We start from the raw sequence: 22198 nt of genomic DNA, 5'->3' as shown, positions 1-22198 counted from the left end.
TGACAACAAACTACTTCATGATCGACAATACACACATAAACATGACACTGCTGAAACTTATGGACACCTAACTCAACACATCTACAATAAAAACTTGATCAAACTAGAACTCTTTGACTCAATCCTAAACTAAACTTGTGTTGCCAGCAACTCAACAAGGCTTGCCACATGTGCAACAATTATTATTGACTACCGTTGGAACATTAACTCCAACACCCCGACTTAATGTGACAACTAAAGAAAACATTATCTAGAAATTATACTTTGAAAATATGGCATAGAGGAGCAAGACCTTCTCATAGTTATGCAGCTATCATCCAACTTCGAAACACCACTGGACACACCATCTTCACATGAAATGTCTCATAAACGATATCAAGCTTCCAGACTTTCAAATCTCCTTGAACTATTGGACACACCATCTCCACATGGAATGTCTCATAACCCTCATAAAGGTATAGCTTCTTTGATCCTATAGCACCTCAAACTATTTGAGCATACATCTAGCCTCTACCACATCTTTTCCTATTTTTCAAAGCATTGATATCTTCAAAATCAAACAAATTTTTCAATGAAAACATAATCCTGTAGTGGTTCTTCTCCTGGCCTCATCTTCTTAACAACTTCTTATCCAAGAGACAGAACTTAATAGGAAGATAGCTCTAATACTATATTGTAAAAATAGAACAGCAGTAATAAAGAAAAGAAAGAACTTTCAGCTTGTTTTTATTGAATAATAGGTGTCAATTTATACAATAGCTTGAGTCAACAACATTCCTAAATAATTGCTAATTAGATTGACAACAAACTACTTCATGATCGACAACACACATATAACATGACACCACTGAAACTTATGGACACCTAACTCAACACATCTACAATAGGAACTTATTCAAACTAAAACTCTTTGACTCAATCCTAAACTAAACTTGTGTTGCCAGCAACGCAACAAAGCTTGCCACATGTGCAACAATTATTATCGACTATCGTTGGAATATTAACTCCAACAATATCATCATTTCCTATTTAACCATAATAAAGCATTTTATTTATTTTTCCCCTTTACCACTATAGAAAGATCCATTAATCTGCTTCTTAGTAATCTGAGACTATTATTCTTAATGAATGTTTGTGCATTAACACACATTTCCAGGTTTCCCTGGGCAGAAGCAAGCAAATAGCTAGCATAGAACATTTCATCAATTCCTATATAGATCGATAGATAGGATACCAGCACTGAAAAAGTAACAAAATTTGCTTGCTTCATAAATACAAGACCTTAAATATCTCCAAACAAAAATTTCTTTTTCTCTAGGGCTTCGATAATGGAGTAATATTTCAAAGAATTGATGGGTGGGACACTCACTGTTAATTAACAATTCTAATTTAATTTTCATGTGTACTTTAATTTTATGTTCACCCATGAAAACATTTTGGTGATTTGATTGATTCAAATATCTTAAACAAATATTACTCTTAGTTGTATCTACTTTTACATCATTAGATTGCAACAATTATATGTTTTTTATGCTCATTTCTTGTCATTTACATGTGGAAGTATCTCAAGCTTTCCAGACATTCGCAAGCTGCTATCAATGAACTTCCCTGCTGTTCCATCTTGAGTTTGAGACTGAGACAGCTTGTGTCTCACATAACCATAAAAAGTGCAACCTAATAGGGTTATTGCGCATCCAATTGCATTCAGAATAGATATAGGATTGCGAAATACAAGCCATGATACCATTATTGCTACTGCTACCTGCAGCATGAAAAACACAAACTCATCCTGCATTCTTGGTGAAAAACGAAATCAGCAGCAGACTTAAAAGGAAAGCAATTGCCAAAAAAACATTAATATCACTCACTTTCATATTCCCTGCAACATTGAAAGTGACTGCTGTTGTAGAGTGAATAACATAAAAGATTGAGAAGTTCAGACAGAAGGCAAAAATGCCAGAGCTAAATATTATAAATAAAGAGCTATAAATTGCATCATGTGTTTGCACCCAATTCAATACACCAGGCCCTTCAAGAAGCAAAGCCGGAGCAGCCAAGATCATAGTTGCAAAAGGTGCCATATAATACACAGTGTTGATACTGCAAACACAAAATAACATATTATTAGAAATGCCTCTTACCATATCTCGAAATTCATGAATTATAAGACAATAAATATTTTGACATTGAACCAAATACTGATTGTCCATAAGTACCATCATGTGAGCTGAGTTGAAATGAAACTGAAATTCAGAAAAACTAAACAGCCTCATTATAGTTTATGAAACTGAGGTCCTCAAAATAAGCATTGCTCCCAGTATCTAATTACTAATAAAAATACAACAGTGGAACTGGCGAAGGTGTCCTGGAAAGTATTGGTTATGAGCAACATGTTGAGACTTGGCTAGGACTCCGCAAATTCTAGTCCAACTCAGGTTCAGCAAGTCCACAGCCAATACTTGCAGGCTCAGGAAGTCTTGATTGTCAGGCTTGCAAGTATATGAGTGGAGTTGGAAATCAAAACTAACATACAGGAGAACTAACTAATCTGACAATAGTATAAGGATATCAATGTGTTGAAACTCGGCTAGGATTTGTGAATCCTAGTCCAAGTCAGATTCAGCAGATCTGCAGCTAAGATTCTCGCAGTCTTGGCAATTCTTGGCTATCAGGCTTCGCAATACTGCACGCTAAGGTCCTGAAAAAAAGTATTGCTTCAAATATTCATTACAAATAAATATACAAGAGCAAAACTGATGAATATGTTCTGAAGATAGATCAGCTAGTACTCATTAATGCTAGTTCAAATGACGTCTGAAAAGTTTGCAACTGAGACTTGGAGACTCGGCAAGTCTTGGCTGTCAGCCTTGGCAAGTCTGCAGGTAAGACTGACTTCACAATTCTTGGTTGTCAGACTTGACAGAAAAGAGAAGAAATATCTTAAGAACATTTTTTTAATTTATTATTACTTCTTTAATGCCAACGTTTTTCTGAATCCAAGTCTCAAAGTTGTGAACAGAAGCACAGGTGTATTGCAGTCAACAAGAGTAGCATCCTTAAAAGCACATCCTTAAGTTTCATGGTCATTCAATGCCAAAAAGAGAGCTAAGAATACTCTTGCTATTAATTGGCTGCTGTACTTCAAAGATATCGCTTCTGTTGTTTAATGTTTTACTGTCTCCCATTTGTGACTCCCAACTGAACTTGCACAAATTCATATTAACTGAAAAAAGAGATCATATCGCAAGATCACTCAACTGACATACAAAAGGCAGGAGCTCAACCACAAAGTCAAGTCTGCACTTGCACCCTCCTGAGGTTCTATCCATTCTGGATGCAGTTAGCTTCTCTTTGCTTCACCCAAATGGAGATACATAACAATTATATTATCTCATTCATTTCTTGAGTATTGTTATTTATGTGACTAGGAGTATCTTCTCTGAAGTGTAATGCTGCTACCATACTAAAAGCCCCTTTTAGATCATTTCTCTATGTAATGTGAAGATAGTAGATACGAACAATCTCAGTGGAGCCTGCCAATTTCAAAGTATGTGCTTCCTCTCTCCAAAGTAAATGCTCATAAATTACTGATCAAAGTTTGGTTTTGTTATGTATGTGTTTCATCCCTCCTGAGTGAAAAAATCAAAAAGTGCTTATCCAAATTTAGTGTAATTGTGCCCAATCTATGGAGCCATTGTACCCCTAGAGCCAGATCTACTTCCCCTAAAGGCAAGGCATGACAATATTTTTGTATTTGAATTTTGATTCAATGGCACCTGTATTGTGTATATTCCACCTGTCCAATGCTCTTGCTCAAGCCCATTCAAATCCTTGATGGGCGGAGTGCCCAATTCTTTTGCAAGTATATTTTATCCAAAAGTTATGGATCAGCAATGTGCCTAGACCATAAATATTTAGAATAATCTGATTCTTCCGAGCTTCACCCAGTAAAATGTTCAAGGACTATGATAAATTGGTCATTGCAGTTTTAGAGGCTATCTTCACAAATATCATGTTATGTTGATGATGTCATTGATCATTGATAGTTATTCAGTGCTGTTATTTGTTCACTGATCAATCTGAACTTTTGAGTTCAAGTTGTCCAATCTAGCTGATCCAGTGGTCTCACTTTTATTAATGGTCTTGCACAACTCTTGAGCTGATGCAACCTTTTTATAGATGGTTGACAAACTGAACTTAAACTATTTCATTGTCAAATCATTTGGATTGATTTCATTCCCTTGTCATGATTGAAACTTTTGTCAAGACATTTTTGTGAGGATTGTAATCCTTGCTGTTTATATGTAAACTCTTAAAAGCACTTAAAATCATTACTGAGTTGCTCACTCAAATTCTTATTTTTGACATGGCAAGTCTCTTTTTTTAGCGCATAAAAGAAAAGCATTGGCATGAGCTGCAATAGTGGAGCTCGATTCTGAGATTGGCTACAACAAGATGGTGTCCATACTCATCACCCCTAAAGGAACCCTACACCCACTATGAGGGTGACTGTGTGAAACAACAGCTTCACTTCCTCTGGGTGTGTTAGGGACTAGCTAACAGTTAATCAGATATTACATGGGCGACAACTTTATAGCTCTTCACTGCCTTTGTTTTAGAATAAAAAATATACGAAAACTGATTTAAGATAAATAATAGGGTGTAAGCACACTCTCTCCTTAGATCTGAATTTTAGATATTTGTCAGTTTATTATGTTTCACCACAGTAAATGGAAGTGCTGGAAGCAACATGTACTACCATGATTCAATGATGAGGAGATATGATGAGTTTGATAGATAATGACTTATTTTGTTTCCTCTAGGGCAATCCTCTAAATTGATATGCATAATTGTAAGCTTGCATAAAGGTTATGAGTTGTCTAATATATTCATCTTGGAAAGATATAGAAAAGAGATATATTTTGTCAATGTATGGATTGACGTATGGTAAAATTAAGAATATTTTTCGATTTTAGTTTGTTCATTATTTCAAAGACAGGTTGAAGACTGGGATGTTAATTGTAAATACCGACTGAATTAGATCTGTAGGTTTAGCTATAGCGGGCAGGTTGAGGAAATTCCCTTGAGTCTATGAGCCCATAATGAACACAGAATGGACATCTAAAATTATGTATTCAAGAGAGGAAATTATATGTATGCTGTTTGGAAACCTCCATTAAATTTTGAGTTCTAATTTCTAAATAGGAATGGGATCAGCATTAATTTCAAATGTTCGCTAAGGGATGTTGCTTGATGAGCTTGACAAAAAATTCTCGACCAAGTCTAACAAGTGTATTTTCCTTAACACATTGTATCAGTGCGCTAGCATCTGTGTTTTAGAATACAATGAACCAAGAGTGTTCCTGATGTTTTCCCAATGATTCTAAATCCCTCAGTTTTGTGTAGTTATCGTGTGCAGTAACAGAACGAAACTCTAAGATAAGCCTCATTATAAGGGTTCACTGAGATGAGCCTCATTATATGGGTTCATTGCTACGTGACAACCTCTGTGTATGGTTTGAGAGATATTTTGAACCCCTGAGGTATTCTCTTATATTTCCTGATGTTACAAACTCAGGATTTCTTCTTGCAATGATTTCAAAGACTTGCTCTAAGACCCCTAGTCGCCATCTCAGGTCGATAATCTAAGATCTTGCGTATAATCAAATGTGTCTTAGAATACTAACCCCTTTTATTAGAGTAGGGTTTTTAACCCCTAAGACCCTAAGTAAAGTCAAACCCCTAAGACCCTAAGTAAAGTCAAACCCCGAGGAGCAATTTAATCTACTCCTGTGTTGATGAGCATCAGGTAATAAATCCAGATTAATACTTCATTAATTTCACTAGATTTATGCTTGGGGGTCTCAGCAAAGCCAATCTAGATATGATCCCAAGACCTGAAGTTTGCCCCGCAATGATTTTGCATCCATGGCTGAACTGGGTAATGTCTACTCACTTCAATAAAACTTTTTCTTCCTGGGGCATTCAAATAACTATCAAATTACCTTGGTGCTCAGTAAGCGCTAATTATTGACACATCTTTGAGTCTCATACAGCCTGATTCTAGATTCATATTTTGATCCTAAGCAATTGTTGGTACCAAGTATGGAGGCCAAGTGGTTTAGATTGCACCTTGAGATCAACACAAGTGCCACAATCAACACACTTACATTATTGATCAAGAAATCTTCCTTTTTGGTTGAAAGGCCTGCAATAAGCAATAAACTTTAGTTAAAACCAAAGTATCAAACCCTTTGATAACTCAAAGTTTTGCCTACCATAGAGTCCTTTTGATGCTTTTGGTTGGTTGACTAAGAAAAACATTTAATTGAACCAGATATAATTAGTCTTTCATCTCTGTTCCATGTATCATATTCAAAGCCAACATTTTCATGCTATGACAATGTAACAATTATAAACCTTGCAACCAACCAAAGAACAAATTTAATCCCTACAGTTATAAAACAACAAAACTAGAGTAAAAATGTAATGCAATGCATTTAGAAAATTAATAAGTACTGAATACACTAGATTATCAAGTATTATAGTGTCCTGTTGAATTATTGCATTAGACATGCCTCTTTTGATATCTGGCCCCCAATAACCCAAATAATCACTTAATGCAATATAACTATTATAGATAATGTTCTCATTCGAAATTAAAAACCAAATGAATACCTGTCCTTGTGTTTGTAATTCTTATCTAAGTCACAAGGTTCGAATTCGAATTCGAGTTCGGCAACTATAAAATTCGAATGAAGTTCGGGAAAGAGTAAAAATTCGGAAAAAAATTCGAATTAAATTCGCCTTATACAATTTTAATTATTTTCTAGATGTATGTAATATATCTTATCAATTATCAAAATAGTAAAAATTGCTAAATAGATCTCACAACTTCATAAGCCTGATGAGGCATTTATTAAGTACAAAACATAAGAAACATGTGAAATCACAATAGCAAAGATATTTTCAATCAAAAGTCAAGACTTCATAGCTTCAAGAAAGCTCGAAGTCATCAAGAGCACTTGGCTCAGATGGTGTAGTATCATCATCAGTATCACTACCCAATTCTTCCTCAAAAAAGTCAGGCTCATCTGCGTCTGGTACTGCTATGTCTTCCAAAGTCTGTTGTTGTGAAGATGACTCATTTGTTGATTTGTTCATAAGCAATTTTAAATTGCTGCGAACATAGACAAGATCTCCCAACTTTCCAGACAACAACTTGTTCCTCTTTTTGGAATGGATGTGGTCAAAGCAACTCCAATTTCTCTCACAAGCTGATGAACTTGCTCCTTGACTCAAAATTCGAATGGCAAATCACTGAAGTTCAGGAGTTTCTGCCCCATAGCTCATCCACCATCTATAACTAGGTACCTCATCTCGTGTCATATCATATTTGGCTGCTGCTATTCCAAACATCCCTTCCGCTTTTCTGTATTTCCAACATTGTTCTCTAATTAGAGATGCAATTGTTGGATCTAGTTCAAATCTACTAATGGCTTCATAAAACCCTGCCATAATTTCAGCATCACCTTGTCTATCAATGTGAAACAGTTTAGGCTCCAAATAGCAAGCTGCTGCATGTAAAGGAGTGTGCATCATTTTCCATCTTGAATCAACAGTCTCCCATATCTCTATGTACTCTGCTTCCACATTATTTAGTGCTCTCTGAATAGCTTCCTTGCAACGGTCCATGCTTTCATAAAGCATTCCAAGGCAAGGAGTGTCACCATCAACCATGCGGAGCACGTCAACAATTGGACTACATATATTTAAAACCTTTGCCCCACTTTCCCAAAAGCTACTATTTAAAACAATTTGCTCTATCATCTTCCCCTTACCACTTTTTGAGAGAGTTGAATTTTCCCACTCATTGGAACAAATTACAGATCTTAAAGCCGCTTTCTCTTCAACCACTCTTCTCAAAGTGATATAAAATGAAGCAAATCTTGTATCACAAGGCCTCAACAACTCTCTAGATGCATGTTGCCTGTAAAGGCTCAATGTGAGACGATGATTTCGTATGAAATTCGCAACTTCTCTTCCTCTATGAATTACTTCATGTATCCAAGGGAATTTTGCCAAATCATGAAGCAACAAATCCAAACAATGAGCTGCACATGGACTCCAATAAATTTTTGGGTACTTCTCTACAATCAGCTTGCCAGCTCCCACACAATTTGCTGCACTATCAGTAACCACTTGAACCACATTTGCAACCCCTACTTCAAGAATTGCTTCCTCTAATATCTAAAATATATATTCAGAAGTTTTTTTATGATTCATAGTGTCAATAACCTTCAAGAATACAACAACTTCAAGACAAGACACTAAAACATTAATCAATGGTCTTTGACAGATATCCGACCATCCATCACTCAATATAGTGCACCCTGTTACCTTCCAAGAGGCTTTGACCACATCTAATTTATCAGTCACTCTATCTTTTGACCTCTCTAAGAGAGTTGTTCTCAAAGCCTCAGAAGAAGGAGGTATGTACCCTTTGCCAAACTCTCCAGCCTTTTGAAATACAACACGATAAAGTGGATTTCTAGCTACATTGAAAGGAATTGCACTAGTATAGAATAAATCAGCTAGTAAATCATCAACTACTTGTTTCTCACATGGTTTCCAAAAGCTATTCAGAGTTCCACTCTCTTTTGTTGCCTTTACAACCTGAGGTAGACATGAAGATGATGGTATAGTTGATGGGAATCTAGAGACGTCTTCAATTCTTTGTTTCTTTTGTGCCTTCTTCATCTTTTGAGCAATAGAAGACGAATGCTCTTTCTCTAAAATCGCCCTAAGCTCTTGGGTCACACCTGGACATGCAGTAACACCCCCACCTTTACCTGCTGTAATACCAAGCAAGTGATCCATGACCCTTGTTAAACTTCCAGTAATAACTTTCGGACACAAGTTACACTGAGCTTTATTAGGACCATTTTGAGTCACATGTTTCCACGCCTCCGAAGTTGATTTGTGGGGAGCCATATTACAATCTATAAAATAAAAAACAAAATAATATGTTATTATTTCAAACTTTAAAACAAAATAATTCAATAAATAATTTAAAAATGTTAATTTAGAATTAAACATGTTAAAGTTCAACTTTTTACACTAATAATTATATTATTTAAACTAATAATTATATTATTTAAAAATTGAAATATACATTTACTAAACATAATATAATATATCTATTTATTTATTAAATTATAATAAAAATTATAAACTTACAAAGCAAAATAAAGTAAACATATTAATATATATCTAATCGACTCTAAACTCTAATATTTTAAAAGTTTTCCAAATTATGTTAATTACAAATTAATATATCACTATTTTAAGTCAATTTTAAAAAATAAATCAAACATTGAATTAACTATTACAAAATAGATTACAAAGAATTATAAAAAGATTAAATTTTTTATAAACTATATAAAATGAAATAAATTTTTTATACAAATTGTATTAATAAAAAACTATATAAAATGAAATAAATTTTTTATACAAATTATATTAATAAAAAACTATATGCAAATTTTATATCTAAAAACTATATTAAAAAAATAAAACTAAATATAAACTTAATACCTATTGAAAATAAAAACTTATACATATTATTACAAAGTTATAAATCTACAAATATAACTTGATCATCATCATATTATTACAAATAACAAGTTACAACTATTGAAATCGCGAAAAACAAATTTATCGCAGGATTTTCACCCACGCGGCACAACAAGGGTTCGGCCGTTCACCCAAGCGGGCACGAGCGGGGTTCAGACGTTCACCCAGGCCAGGAGAGGGAAAACGTGATGAAGGCAGGACGCAGGAGAGAAAAAATGCCGCTGGACTTACGTTTCAGAAAACGCAGCCTCAACAAACTCCTTATTTGCATTGGATTTTCTTCTTATTCGCATCGGATTTTATAGACGTTTTTGCTCGACAATACCCTACAAACTCTACCGGCAATTTCTAAATTTACTTGAAGTCCATTTTTGGCAGTCGAATGAATGGCGGATTTGAACGAATTTTTAAGGCAAGTTTCAAATTCGGCAATATCCGAATATCAAGCTTGATATTCGCCGAATCTTGTGACTTAGATTCTTATCAAACCTAAAATTGATATGTCCACCATGCAAAGAAGCAAAAATGTAAACCTTTGCATGAAAACTAGTTAAATTCTGAGCCTACAATAAACCATAGTTAAACCTAGGTTAAAAAGTTTAAGGGTAATGAATTTTGAAATAAAATAGATGTAATAGTTACCTCTGTAATGACCCCTTGTGAGTCGTCTATATATATATATATATATGAATAAATCTATTATAATTGTATTCTATTTAGCTAAATAACATAATCAAATCAAGAACAATTTATTTGTGAGATAGGGAAATTCATGCTATTTCAATTATAACTCTTACTTGGAAAGACTGTTGAGATACAGTAGGTTGCTTTCAGACCAAAACCAACAGTCTTCCTCAAGGTTTTTGGGGATCCAAGCCCTGAAGCCTCTCTTGGACATGTCCTCAAGGCATTTTTGGGGATGCTGATCCTTACCTATCTCGAAATAACCTGATGGCTGGATTTATACAGGCCTTTCCCATACTGTATCCTTATTCATTTCTTCTAGTTCAGAATTATAACGGACTGAGCATGGTGCTATTGAAACAAATTCATAATAAATGATATGGTAGGCACTTACCTCAGAGATACATAAGTCTAGTTTGTTAACTGAGTATCTACTGTACTGATCTAGGAATATATATATTTGTCTCGTTATTAACAAGAACAGATTTCCACAATCAGTCATAGTAGAGAGATGCATATTCTGGATTCAATTGTGTGCCATATTTTTGTGTCAAGGTTTCAAATCACACTCAGTGATCCATCATTGGGATGAGAAGAGCTAGAGGAGATAAAATCACCGAGTGTGATTTGAAACATCAATGCAAAAATATGGCACACAATCGAATCCAGAATATACATCTCTCTTGTCTGGTGATATCAGACGCAGTTGGACTGACTTATTTGTTAATACTTTTGTGGCTCCGCACACTGTCTGCCAGTGATCGGCTGTTTCAGTTGTCTGTGCCACGTCTTACCAATCTCTTTTTTTAAGCTGCTTCTGATCTAGTGCAGTAGAGTCATTATATTTCTTTTCGATGCCTTGCTGTAAATACAGTGGATATTGTTTTCTTTGATGCCTTTCTTATATCCCCATCCCTGTTTATATATCCGCTGCCCCTATTTATACGATTCAAAGCAGGAGTCGCAACCTTTCTGTACTGGCATTTGACTGCCTGATAACCCAGTATTATGCGTTTGTTTATTGATTTAACTTCTAATGCTGTCACCGTGGACAGACTAGTCAGCGCAAGGCGCTTTATCGTTCCATATTCCCTTAGCTGTATAAATTATTGCTAGCTGCTTGTGTGTCCAAACTATGATTGGTAGGCTTGTTTCAGCCTTCCAATATACTTTTATTATTTTAGTAATAGTCACTAATTATTATTATTTATTACTCAACAGGTATATTATAAGTAGGAGATAATTTCCACAGTAAGTCAAATTGTGATATTGCTATCAAGATTTAACTGTGTGATTTTGAGTCAAACTCATTGACCCATGTTTCATGAGTAGTGATTCAACATAAATCCATCTCTCATGAAAATAAACGGAACACTTAGCACTCATTGGATCTAGGTGATGCTCATAGGGGATGAAGCACCGAGACTTCCCGGGAGGTCACCCATCCCACTACTACTCCAGCCTGAGCGCGCTTAACTACGGAGTTTCCTCCATGGTTAAACCCAAAGCTTGCAACCCCATTTGCAAAACCTTCACCAAGTGTTGTACCTTATGAACCATTCATTAGAAAGCCCCTTAAGCTCATCAATTGATAAGTAGGAGATAATTTCCACAATAAGTCAAATTGTGATATTGCTATCAGGATTTAACTGTGTGATTTTGAGTCAAACTCATTGACCCATGTTTCATGAGTAGTGATTCAACATGAATCCATCTCGCATGAGAATAAATGGAACACTTAGCAATCATTGGATCTAGGTATATTATAGCTTCGATATTTTTAAATCTTCAATTTAAACTTGTGGTTATATTTAACTATTATTTATTTATTCAAATATTAATGATCAATATACATATTTGTTTTGTTCGTCAAATAATGAAATTCATTTATTAAAGTACTTATGAATAATGAAATCCATTTATCTATTTATACATCAGAAAATATTCAAAAAAATATTAAAAAGTCTTATTACAGGTAGGGGATATCACAGTCCTACTCTCCTAAGATTGCTTGTCCTCAAGCAATTATGATTTTCACTTGATTAGTTAGATCTCAACGAATCCTTATTTCTTGTTACACCGCTTTGTTCCAAGTTTGAACAAGAATTGAAAACAAATTGATTGTCTACATTGAATGCTAGGAGTGATTCGACTTGATGCATTAAATGTGAATAGGATTGGAAAATGGAGGATTGGTTCCCATTTAATATTTGATGATTTACTGATATGTGATGACAAATTGATTGATAGATATCATAATGTCTAGGTTGGAGCAATTGGCAATTTTAAATGAGTTGTCCAAAAGATAATTGAAAGATGAATGTATGATTAATCCTCATGAGATGATTTGTTTGAATGCATTATTGTCATATATAACCAATTCAATGCTCTATTTTGATGAACAACTTGAAAAAATTGCTGATGATTGTTTCAAATTAAACGCTCTTCCAAATCTTTGAATATTACCGAACTCATTTATATATTTCTTTCCTTTGAATAGGTAATTTGATCAGTTCACCTTTTCCCTTGTGAGTCGTCTATATATATATATATATATATATATATGATAAATCTATTATACTTGTATTCTATTTAACTTATTAACATAATCAAATGAAGAATAATCTATTTGTCAGCTAGGAAAATTCATGCTATTTCGATTATAGCTCTGACTTTCAAGGAATGCTGAGATAGAGTAGGTCGCTTTGAGACCAAATTCAATAGTCTCCCTCAACGTTTTTGGGGATCCAAGCGCTTAAGCCTCTCTTAGACATGTCCTCAAGGCATTTTTGGGGACATTGTTCATCACCTATCTCGGAATAACCAATTGGCTGGATTTTACAGGCCTTTCCCATACTGTATTCTTATTCGTTTCTTCTAGTTCAAAATTATAACGATCTGAGCATGGTGTTATTCTAAGTTACCAGTTTGGGTTCGGTTCCAAGTTCGAAGTTTGAGAACCAGTTCGCAAGTTTGTCAAACTTTTGGAAAGGGGTTTGGGTATGTTAGTACAAAAGCATGTTATATATATATATATATATATATATATATGAAGTATGAGTTAAAATTAGAATGTAGCATGGTAGAGAAACACATTTAAACAACAAAAACACCATAAACTTGTAATCATAATGATCAAATAACCATCATATAGTTCAACATCAAAAATTCAAAACATTAAAAATAAATCATAGCATCAAGTTCAAGTATCATTGTTTCACGTTCATTGTTAAACTAATGGAATGAATGTCTATTAATATTCTGTAATGACCCTTACTATAAAGGCCACTGAAACCCTCAAACTGGACTTAGGAATTTTGTCAAACAGTTGGCATGTAACCGAATAAGGCTGCAATATTACTAATTGTTGTACAACGAAACCTCAATATATGATGCCAATAATGTATGAACAACAATTCCAGATTATAACACTACCAATCTAAGAGATAGATGACAATATGAAACTCAAATATGAAGTCCAATGCAATTCTGATTTTATGACAGCAAATAGAACTGATTACAATGAGAGACAACTATGCACTTCTAATACATCAAGCTCTTGACAATGCAATGTTATGACATGAACAATAACCCAGTTCAGATTTGGAATGCAAAGGACGAAACTTTTACAACAGTTATTAATGACTAGAAATAACTATTTATGCAATGACAGTGCTGACTGTTCTAATCCATAACATGCAATATTTTGGCAATCAAAACTTCAGTTTGTGCACCTGAAATAGCTCCAATTTTGCCAGATATGAATGCTGAATTAATGCCACACGAAGACCTCACAATCTGCCCCAAACCGACTCACAAAATTGCTGCTGCTGCCCAACTGACAGGGTCGTATAGGTACGGCCTGGTACGGCTGCTAGATAAAAATATTGCAGCGTTTTTTGTCACTCCAAAAGCAATAAATCTGGGCACCTAGGGTTGCTGAATAACCCCCTAAAATATGAAATTCATCCGTCAAGCCAATTAGGAGTTATGAGCAAAAACGTGGGTCCAAACCCTCGACTGGCAGTCTGAAAATAATGCATAACTGTGTCTTCAAACCCTGTTAATCAATCCTCAAATGCTAGGGCACAACTGAAACCCTTATTCCAACCAAAGTAAACCCTTATAACTGAATCTCAATGAAGTCCAAATGAGATGGCTGAATTACCAACTCCTCAAATGCAACAAAATTCAGGTGATATTTCACACCCTCAAAGTCGCCAATCAAAGCGAGTGATTCGTTCCCAAAGATCAAATAATAATTTGCAGACCCAAGAGACTACAAATTTGCTCCACAATGGAAGAAGTAGAAGAAATCTCAAATCCAAGCATGTCCAAAATGAGAGGCCCAGCCCTCTATTTATTCACTTTTCTAAGAAGTTGCTAGAACTTCTAGAAACATCCTTTATAAAATCTCATTATAATGCACTTTTTCTAGAACTTCTAAAAACATCCTTTATAAAATCTCATTATAATGCACTTTTTATAATAAAGTAATTTTATAAAATAAAAAGTGCAACTCAACTTAAAATTATAACATGTAAGCCCCAATAACACATAATAATAACATATAACCTCTTAACACTTCTTCAAGAGCAAGATATGACCATCTGATCCGCAAAATTGACTCTCTCTCCACATCATTTGCCTACGAGAGTCTGGAATAGGCAAAATCCATGATCAATGTCATGTCGAACTAAAGAGGGGACATTACATATTCTAACTTACCGATTCAAATGCAAATTCTGAAGCAAATGCGGGAAGCGGATACAGGACACTGGATTTTTTGGCAGGGGGGATGCAGATGCGTATGGATGCGTACACACACACACACACACAGTGTATATGCAAAGAAATGAGTTAAGTAATTTCAGTCTTGTATTCTTACCTTCAATATCAAAAGATGATCTACATTGTTTCTTTCAAGTATTTTGTTTAGATGCAAAACCCCTAGAAAGTTATTTGTACAAGGTACATAATGTGCAATCTATTTACTTGTTTCAGATTTTAGGCATAGATAAAAAAAAAAACCTGCCCTATAATTTGAAGAGAGAATTTCCTCTCACTATTTGTCACAAAAATGGCAAACTTGAAAAGATTTGCGAAATACATTTCCATATAAGCTCAACTAGCCAATAGCCCAAAAGAAACCCTTGCAAAGAAACCTATTGCAATTCAAAAGCAGCTGTGGAATCAGTTTTGTAAGCCATTTTTAAGCACTAAGCATATAGTCACATTTGGTTGAAGTTTTCACACACAAAGAGTTTGTTTGAGGCATCATTGTTTCATTGTTGTTCAAATCTATCATATCGCTCTTATATTTCATTACATTTGTTTAATTATTTCACTCATTTTACTCATGATTTAAGCCTAATAGAACCATCCCACATGTTAAAAACATATTAAAAAAAAATGTTTGTATTTCTTTTCTGGGTGAGGAAGCTTGTGGGTGCCTCTGGTAGGCAAAAATGTTTGTCTTTCTTTTTTGGGCGAGGAAGCTTGTGGATGCCTCTGGCAGGCAAAATGTTTGTCTTTCTTTTCTGAGAGAGGAAACTTGCGGATGCCTCAGGCAGGCATAGGCATCCGGACGCATCCAAGTGCTTGTGAATGGCATCCGAGTGGCACTCACAGCACACCCATCCGCCTCCAGCACCTGTCTGCATCTGCTCTACATCCAGCCTCCAGGAGGCCAAATCAGTGACATAGTTAATATTATAAGTTCTTAAATCTTCATCTTTTTCTTCATCTTCTTCTTCTCTGGCATTAAGTTGACTCCGCAAGAGAATTAAGGCCAATGGGATCAGCAGTAGTAACAATGGTATTGGCATCAAATTCTTATAAAAATGACAATGACAATGAGAGGCCACCAAAAGCATTTCATAACAACCTTTTAGGGTTGTGGATTCCAAAAACTTATTAAATTTTGCAAAAAAAACACTTTTTGTGCTGTCCACAAGGCCCAGAAAGCACATGATTTGAATTGTGTTCAAATGTGGTTTGATATTTTTGGCTTCGTTTGCCTGGGTTCATTCGAACCAGATCGAACCAGCAGGCAAAAATTGGAACCCTGCCCGAACCAAACTGAACTTCGAACCAGTTCGAACTTCTGCAGGTCTAGGGGGTCTAGGGACGAATTATGGTAACTTGGGTGTTATTGAAATAAACTGATATAGATGATATGGTAAGAACTTACTTCAGAGATATATAAGTGTAGTTTGTTAACTGAGAATCTACTGTACTGATATAGATATATATATAATTGGCTGGTTCTATCAAATGCAATTGGACTGACTTATTTATTAATGTTTTTGTGGCTCTGTTCGCTGTCTGCCAGTGATTGGTTGTTTTAGCCGTTTGTGCCACTGTCTTACCAATCTTCTTTTTTAAGCTGCTTTTGCTCTTGTGCAGTAGAGTCATTATATTTCTTTTCGATGCCTTGCAGTAAATACAGTGGATATTGTTTTCTTTGATGCATTTCTTATATCCTCGTCTCTGTTTATATCATAGTTACAAGAATTGCGGCGATTAACGCGATTCATGCGATTCAATTCAAGCCAAACAATTTTTTGTGAATCGGTGAAATCAGCGATAAAGGGTTTATGAAATAAGTTACTAAATTTCAAGGATTTTTTTAATTTGCCGATTTGTGGCCGATTCTATTCCGATTCATGGCCGATTTGCAATTCAATTCGGCCTCGCCAATTCTGATCCGATTCCAATTCTCCTTACTTTAGTTTATATATACCCCATCCCTATTTCATACAACCCAAAGGAGTCGTCGCAACCTTTCCGTGCTGGAGTTTGACTGCTTGATAACCCAGTATTATGGGTTTGTTTATTAATTCAACTTCTAATGCTGCCACCGTGGACAGACTAGTCAGAGTAAGGGGTTGATTCTATCACTGATTCATTTCATATTTGCTTAGCCGTATAACATTATCAAACATTATCAGTAGCTACTTGTGTGTCCAAACTATGATCGCTAGGCTTGTTTCAGCCTTCCAATATACTTTTATTATTTTAAATATAGTCACTAATTAATATTATTAATTATTGATCAGGTATATTATAGTTTTGATATTTTTAATCTTTCATGTAAACTTGTGATTATATTTAATTATTATTTATTTATTTCAATATTAATGATCAATATTTCTATTTGTTTTTTCATCAAATAACGAAATTCATTTATTAATTTACTTATAAATAATGAAATTCATTTATCTATTTATTCATCAGAAAATAATAATAAAATGTCTTATTACAGGGAGGGGATATACAACCTCACAGCTGAATCCCTCTCATGGCCCACATCACGATTTTCTAGATTCTAGTTCCCAGCAGGCCCAAGATACAATAGTGTGAATACCTAAGGTCATTGTCTCGCGTTACTAGATTCTAAAACTTGATTGAGTTGAATTAGTGAAGAACCTCACATAAACATTTTCCTTGCAAGGCATTGAGCTTATCGGATACTTATTTTATTCAATAAAATTTACAAAGATGAGGTTACATTTCAAATAAATTGGAATTTCTTTGGTTCCAAATCTTTCTCCCACATAACTTGTGTGGTGCTAAATCCCTTTGGTACCTATAGCCAACTAATTAAAAATTGGGATGTCAATTTTAGTTGAAAACCAAAGCTGATTGACCTATTGGATTATTGGAAACAAGAACCTTCAAAATATAAAAAATAGTGTTGATTGTGCAGATAACCTAACTCAAATAGTTCAGATTCTGATGAAGATTTAAGGTATTAAATTTTAATTATGTTAGCTGTAAGTTTCTATTCAAGTAGAATAGATTACGTTCTCAAGTCTAGAGTTGAAATTTGATTAAATCGTTCCCAATCTGCTCTTTATCTCATGCTCAGAAAACCAAATTTTAAGACTCAAGCTCTCAAGTAGTTGATCGATACAATTACAATGGGACGAATAAAAGGTCTTCACCCAAGGAACTTGTCACATAATTGGAATAGATTACATAGTGGCATCTCTTACATTTCAAGAATAAATGGAAATTGAATTAATGAATACAATAGAATCATATTAAATAAATTACTTGCATCTACATTGATTCTTGCAAGATCTGATTCTAAGAACTAACCTGATAGAACTAACCCCGCAATCAAGCAAGGTCAATCATGTTGGGTTATATTCAAGCAATATTATAGCCATACAAACTCTCCAATCTAAAGCATTGGTACTAATCATGAAAAGCCTGAATGCAAAATTATCTTTAATAACCCATGTTGAGTCAACAACCAAAATTCATTGCTTGATCAAATTATTTAGAGGAATGAAGATGAGAATAGTGCTTGATAACATATGAAAGTGACATTTGGTTACTTTGGACTAAGTAACCAAGGTTCATCAAGCTTGAGTTAAACGAAGTTGAGTTTCCTACACTAACAAGTTAGATTTTTTATCCATTGTCTAATAAAATATTTCTCAAACATGCAAAGCAATTTGAAAACTCAAGGTTGTTTTGATTAGAATCACCCTAATCGTACCATACAATTAGAGTTCCTGCATAGAATAGACTACTTAAGTATTATCCCATCTTCTTGTGTTGTGTTAAACTTGCCTCTTTTTGAAATATTTCTCAACCATACAAAGTAATTTCAGAACCCAAGGATGCTTATATGGGAATCATGGCTAGATACTAGATCAGGTATTTATGGCTTGAACCACAGCAAGGTTGTGATATTTATGAGGAAAACCTTAGGTTAACTTGGAAAAGTGAAGGCTAAAATAGTTTTGGGTTGAACATTTGAACAAAATGACTAAGAAAATTACTAAGGAAAAAAGTGAATACCAATTTTTTAACTAGATAAAATTAGTTTCAAAAAACAAATCTAGTTGTTTGGTAGAATTTCAATAGTAAGGAGTAGGGTGCAACAACTTGGCAAGATCTTATTGCTCCATCCCAATCTTTGAATCTAAGTCATTGGTAGGATATACAAACAAATTTAGTGTTAATATGGATGCAACATCAATAAAGTTATACATATTACGAGTAACAATTAAGATTTTAACTTTCTCTTTGATATATGCTTGAATTTTGAATTTTGACACTTGTTAAGTTGTTCTTTTTTAACAATCATGTTATTACAATACTAGATAAGTCATCTATTATTAGTTAATGGTTATCTATTGTAAATATCTAATTAAGCTTTAGTTTTCTTCCATTTTTTGCTTTCTCTAGAATAGAATGTTTCTATTCTTTATGATCGTTTCCTAAGGAAACATCGTCTCATTCTTTTGTATAAATTGATCGTCTAGTCTCTGTTAATAACAAGCAAGTATTTTACTAATTACTTCTGTAATATGGTATCAGAGCCAATACTTCAAATTTTTCAGAAATTTTATAATTTCTTTGGAAATTATTTGCTCTAAAACTTTCAAAATTATTTCTGAATTTTTCCTTTTTTCTCAACAAACCGATAGGGGTTTTCTACTTTGAAAAGTTCGTTGCTGCTTGTTCTTGACTAGGGTTTCAAGAGACTGAAAAATCAAAATTATGGAAGTTTTTGGAGGTCGTTTTTTTGCCCCTCATTTGCAAAACGCAAGTTCGTTGCTTGTCTAAAAACCAAGATTTTTTCACTGCTACAAATTGTGATTTTTCTCGTTTTTGCTGTGAAACAAGTTTGCTTTCTATTTCCTCTACAAATCGTGTCTACAACTCGCGATTTCCTTCACAAATCGAGTCTATAACTCGCAATTTTCCTCCACTCACGAGTATTTTTCCTACACAATTGGAGCTGCAAACATCTGCCAAAGCTTCATTTTTCCATCTCAATCTTGCCGCAACCTCCACCCAGCAGCTGTAGCCATAAATCTGACTGGTTCTTGGTCTAGTTCTGCAATGTTTCTTCTCAATTCCACCATTACTTGGAGCTTGTTTTGCTGCCGGTTAGAGTTTTGCTCGAAACACTAATTTTTGGGCTCGAATTTTTTCTTTTTTGATTTGAGATTCTTGGTGGGTTTTTCAAGAGCTCAACTGGGTTGTCCATTTTTTTGGGTGCCTCGATTTTCGAGCCAGCGGATCTAGAAAACAACAGCATATTCCTTCTGGATTTTTTCGAGCAAATTCAATGGTCGAAATTATGGCACCTGGAAGCATCGGATCATCGCAATTTTTGAATATCGGAACACCGATCAACTTGTTTTGGGTGTTACGAAGCGTGCGACTTCTTTGGGTCCTGATCAAGATACATGGGATCTGAATAATTGAGAGGCAGTGATGCTTCTCAAATTATCCGTGGCTGATGATCAACTTTCTCAAATTCTATCCGGCAAGACAGCTGCTAAGATCTAGACACATCTCAAAGGTCTTCATGAGACTTCTGACAAAAGTAGAGCCTTCTTTTTGAAAAACACTCTGTTTTCTATTGTCATGGATGAGCACACCTTGCTCCATGCACACTTGAATCAGATTCAGGAAATCCATGATCAATTACTTGCCATCGATCACAAGATGGAGGAAGAGGATATTGTGGTTATCACTCTTCGGAGTTTACCAAAATCCTATGAGCATTTTATCGAGACTCTCAACATCACATCTTCTAGTGTTGATTTGCAGTTCACTGATCTCTGCACACTGTTGCTTGAACAAGATTGGTGGAAACAACAGTTTGGTAGCAACTCCAGTTCCACCTCCACAGAGCAAGCCTTTGCTGCAAAATCCTTTCAAAGGATACAGGCAAGTTTCAACAGCCATCTCAACAGAAGTCTTCTACTCCAGCATCAGATGGTTCCAAAAAGAACATTCGATGCAACTACTGCCACAAGTTTGGACACATGAAGGTTGAATGTCAGAAACGCTTAGCTGCACAGTCCAAGCAATCAGGTTCGCAGCCCAAAGCGAAGTGCAGCATACACTGAGCAGGCAGAATTTTCCTTTTACGCCTTCATGGCTAAAAGATTTGCAGATCATGTGAAGTCCTCTACCTGGTACACTGACTCAGGTGCCTCTCGTCACTTCACTCACCATAGAGACTGGTTTACTAACTACCAACCTTATTTTGACTATTATTTTTGGTGGCGGAGAAGAGCACACAGTTGTCGATAAAGGCAACCTTCAAATTTAGTCTGTTGGGAGGAATCTCATATTCCTTGATGTGTACTACATTCCAGGGATGGAACTAAATCTACTCTCAGTCAGTTAGTTGCTGTAACATTCTCCACACTTGGCAGTCACCTTCAGTTCACATCAGTGCATCATCACTCATCAGGTAACTAAGTCTATTGTTGCAATGGATCTTGAGGATCATGGTCTTTTCAGACATACTGATTATGGTGATTCTCAGGACTTAGCTATGGTTGCTTGGTGATCTTCTGTCAGCACACTTTGGCATCAGCAATATGGGCACTAATGTGCATTATCTCTCATAGCTTGCTTGGGATGAGCTTGTTCTTGGATTGCCAAAGATTCAGAATCAACAGCTTGGAGTTTGTGACGCATGCCAGGCTGGGAAGCAACATCGCACACCTTTTACTAGTGGCGATTCATGGCAAGCTTCTCAGGTACTTCAGCTTGTTCATGCCGATATCTGCATCCCTATGGCCACTCCTTCTGTTCTTGGGTCCAGGTATTTTTTATTGTTTGTTGATGATTTCAATAGAAAAATGTGGGTGTATTTCCTTAAAAATAAAATCAGATGCATTTCCTGTATTTCAAAAGTTTAAACCTTTAGTTGAAAAAGAGTCTAGTAAATCTATTATTACTCTTAGATCAAACAATGGAGGGGGGGGGAATTTTGTTCTAATGTTTTCTCCAACTTCTTGGATACATATGGCATCAAACGTCAGTGAACCACACCCCACACGCCACAACGGAACAGTGTAGATGAACATCGGAATAGGACAATCACCGA

General features: G+C 35.1%; 1 protein-coding gene across 1 annotated transcript in view; it reads right to left on the bottom strand.

Moving 5' to 3' along the window:
* Positions 1 to 1371: 1371 nt before the first annotated feature.
* LOC149556910 (UDP-galactose transporter 1-like) overlaps positions 1372 to 22198 on the bottom strand; it is a 66712-nt gene continuing 45885 nt past the window's right edge. The window contains exons 3-4 of the mRNA XM_089831542.1: positions 1869 to 2100; positions 1372 to 1762 (exon numbers count right to left, since the gene is read on the bottom strand). Coding sequence (XP_089687668.1) covers positions 1535 to 1762; positions 1869 to 2100 — 460 coding nt within the window. The 3' untranslated portion in view covers positions 1372 to 1534. The remainder of the gene's footprint in view (positions 1763 to 1868; positions 2101 to 22198) is intronic.

Source organism: Cupressus sempervirens, chromosome 5, assembly GCF_028749045.1.
Source record: "Cupressus sempervirens isolate cs-2001-9-10 chromosome 5, ASM2874904v1, whole genome shotgun sequence".
Lineage (NCBI taxonomy): Eukaryota > Viridiplantae > Streptophyta > Pinopsida > Cupressales > Cupressaceae > Cupressus > Cupressus sempervirens.
The sequence above is the reverse complement of the archived record's forward strand: the minus strand, read 5'-3'. Positions and strand labels throughout refer to the sequence as shown.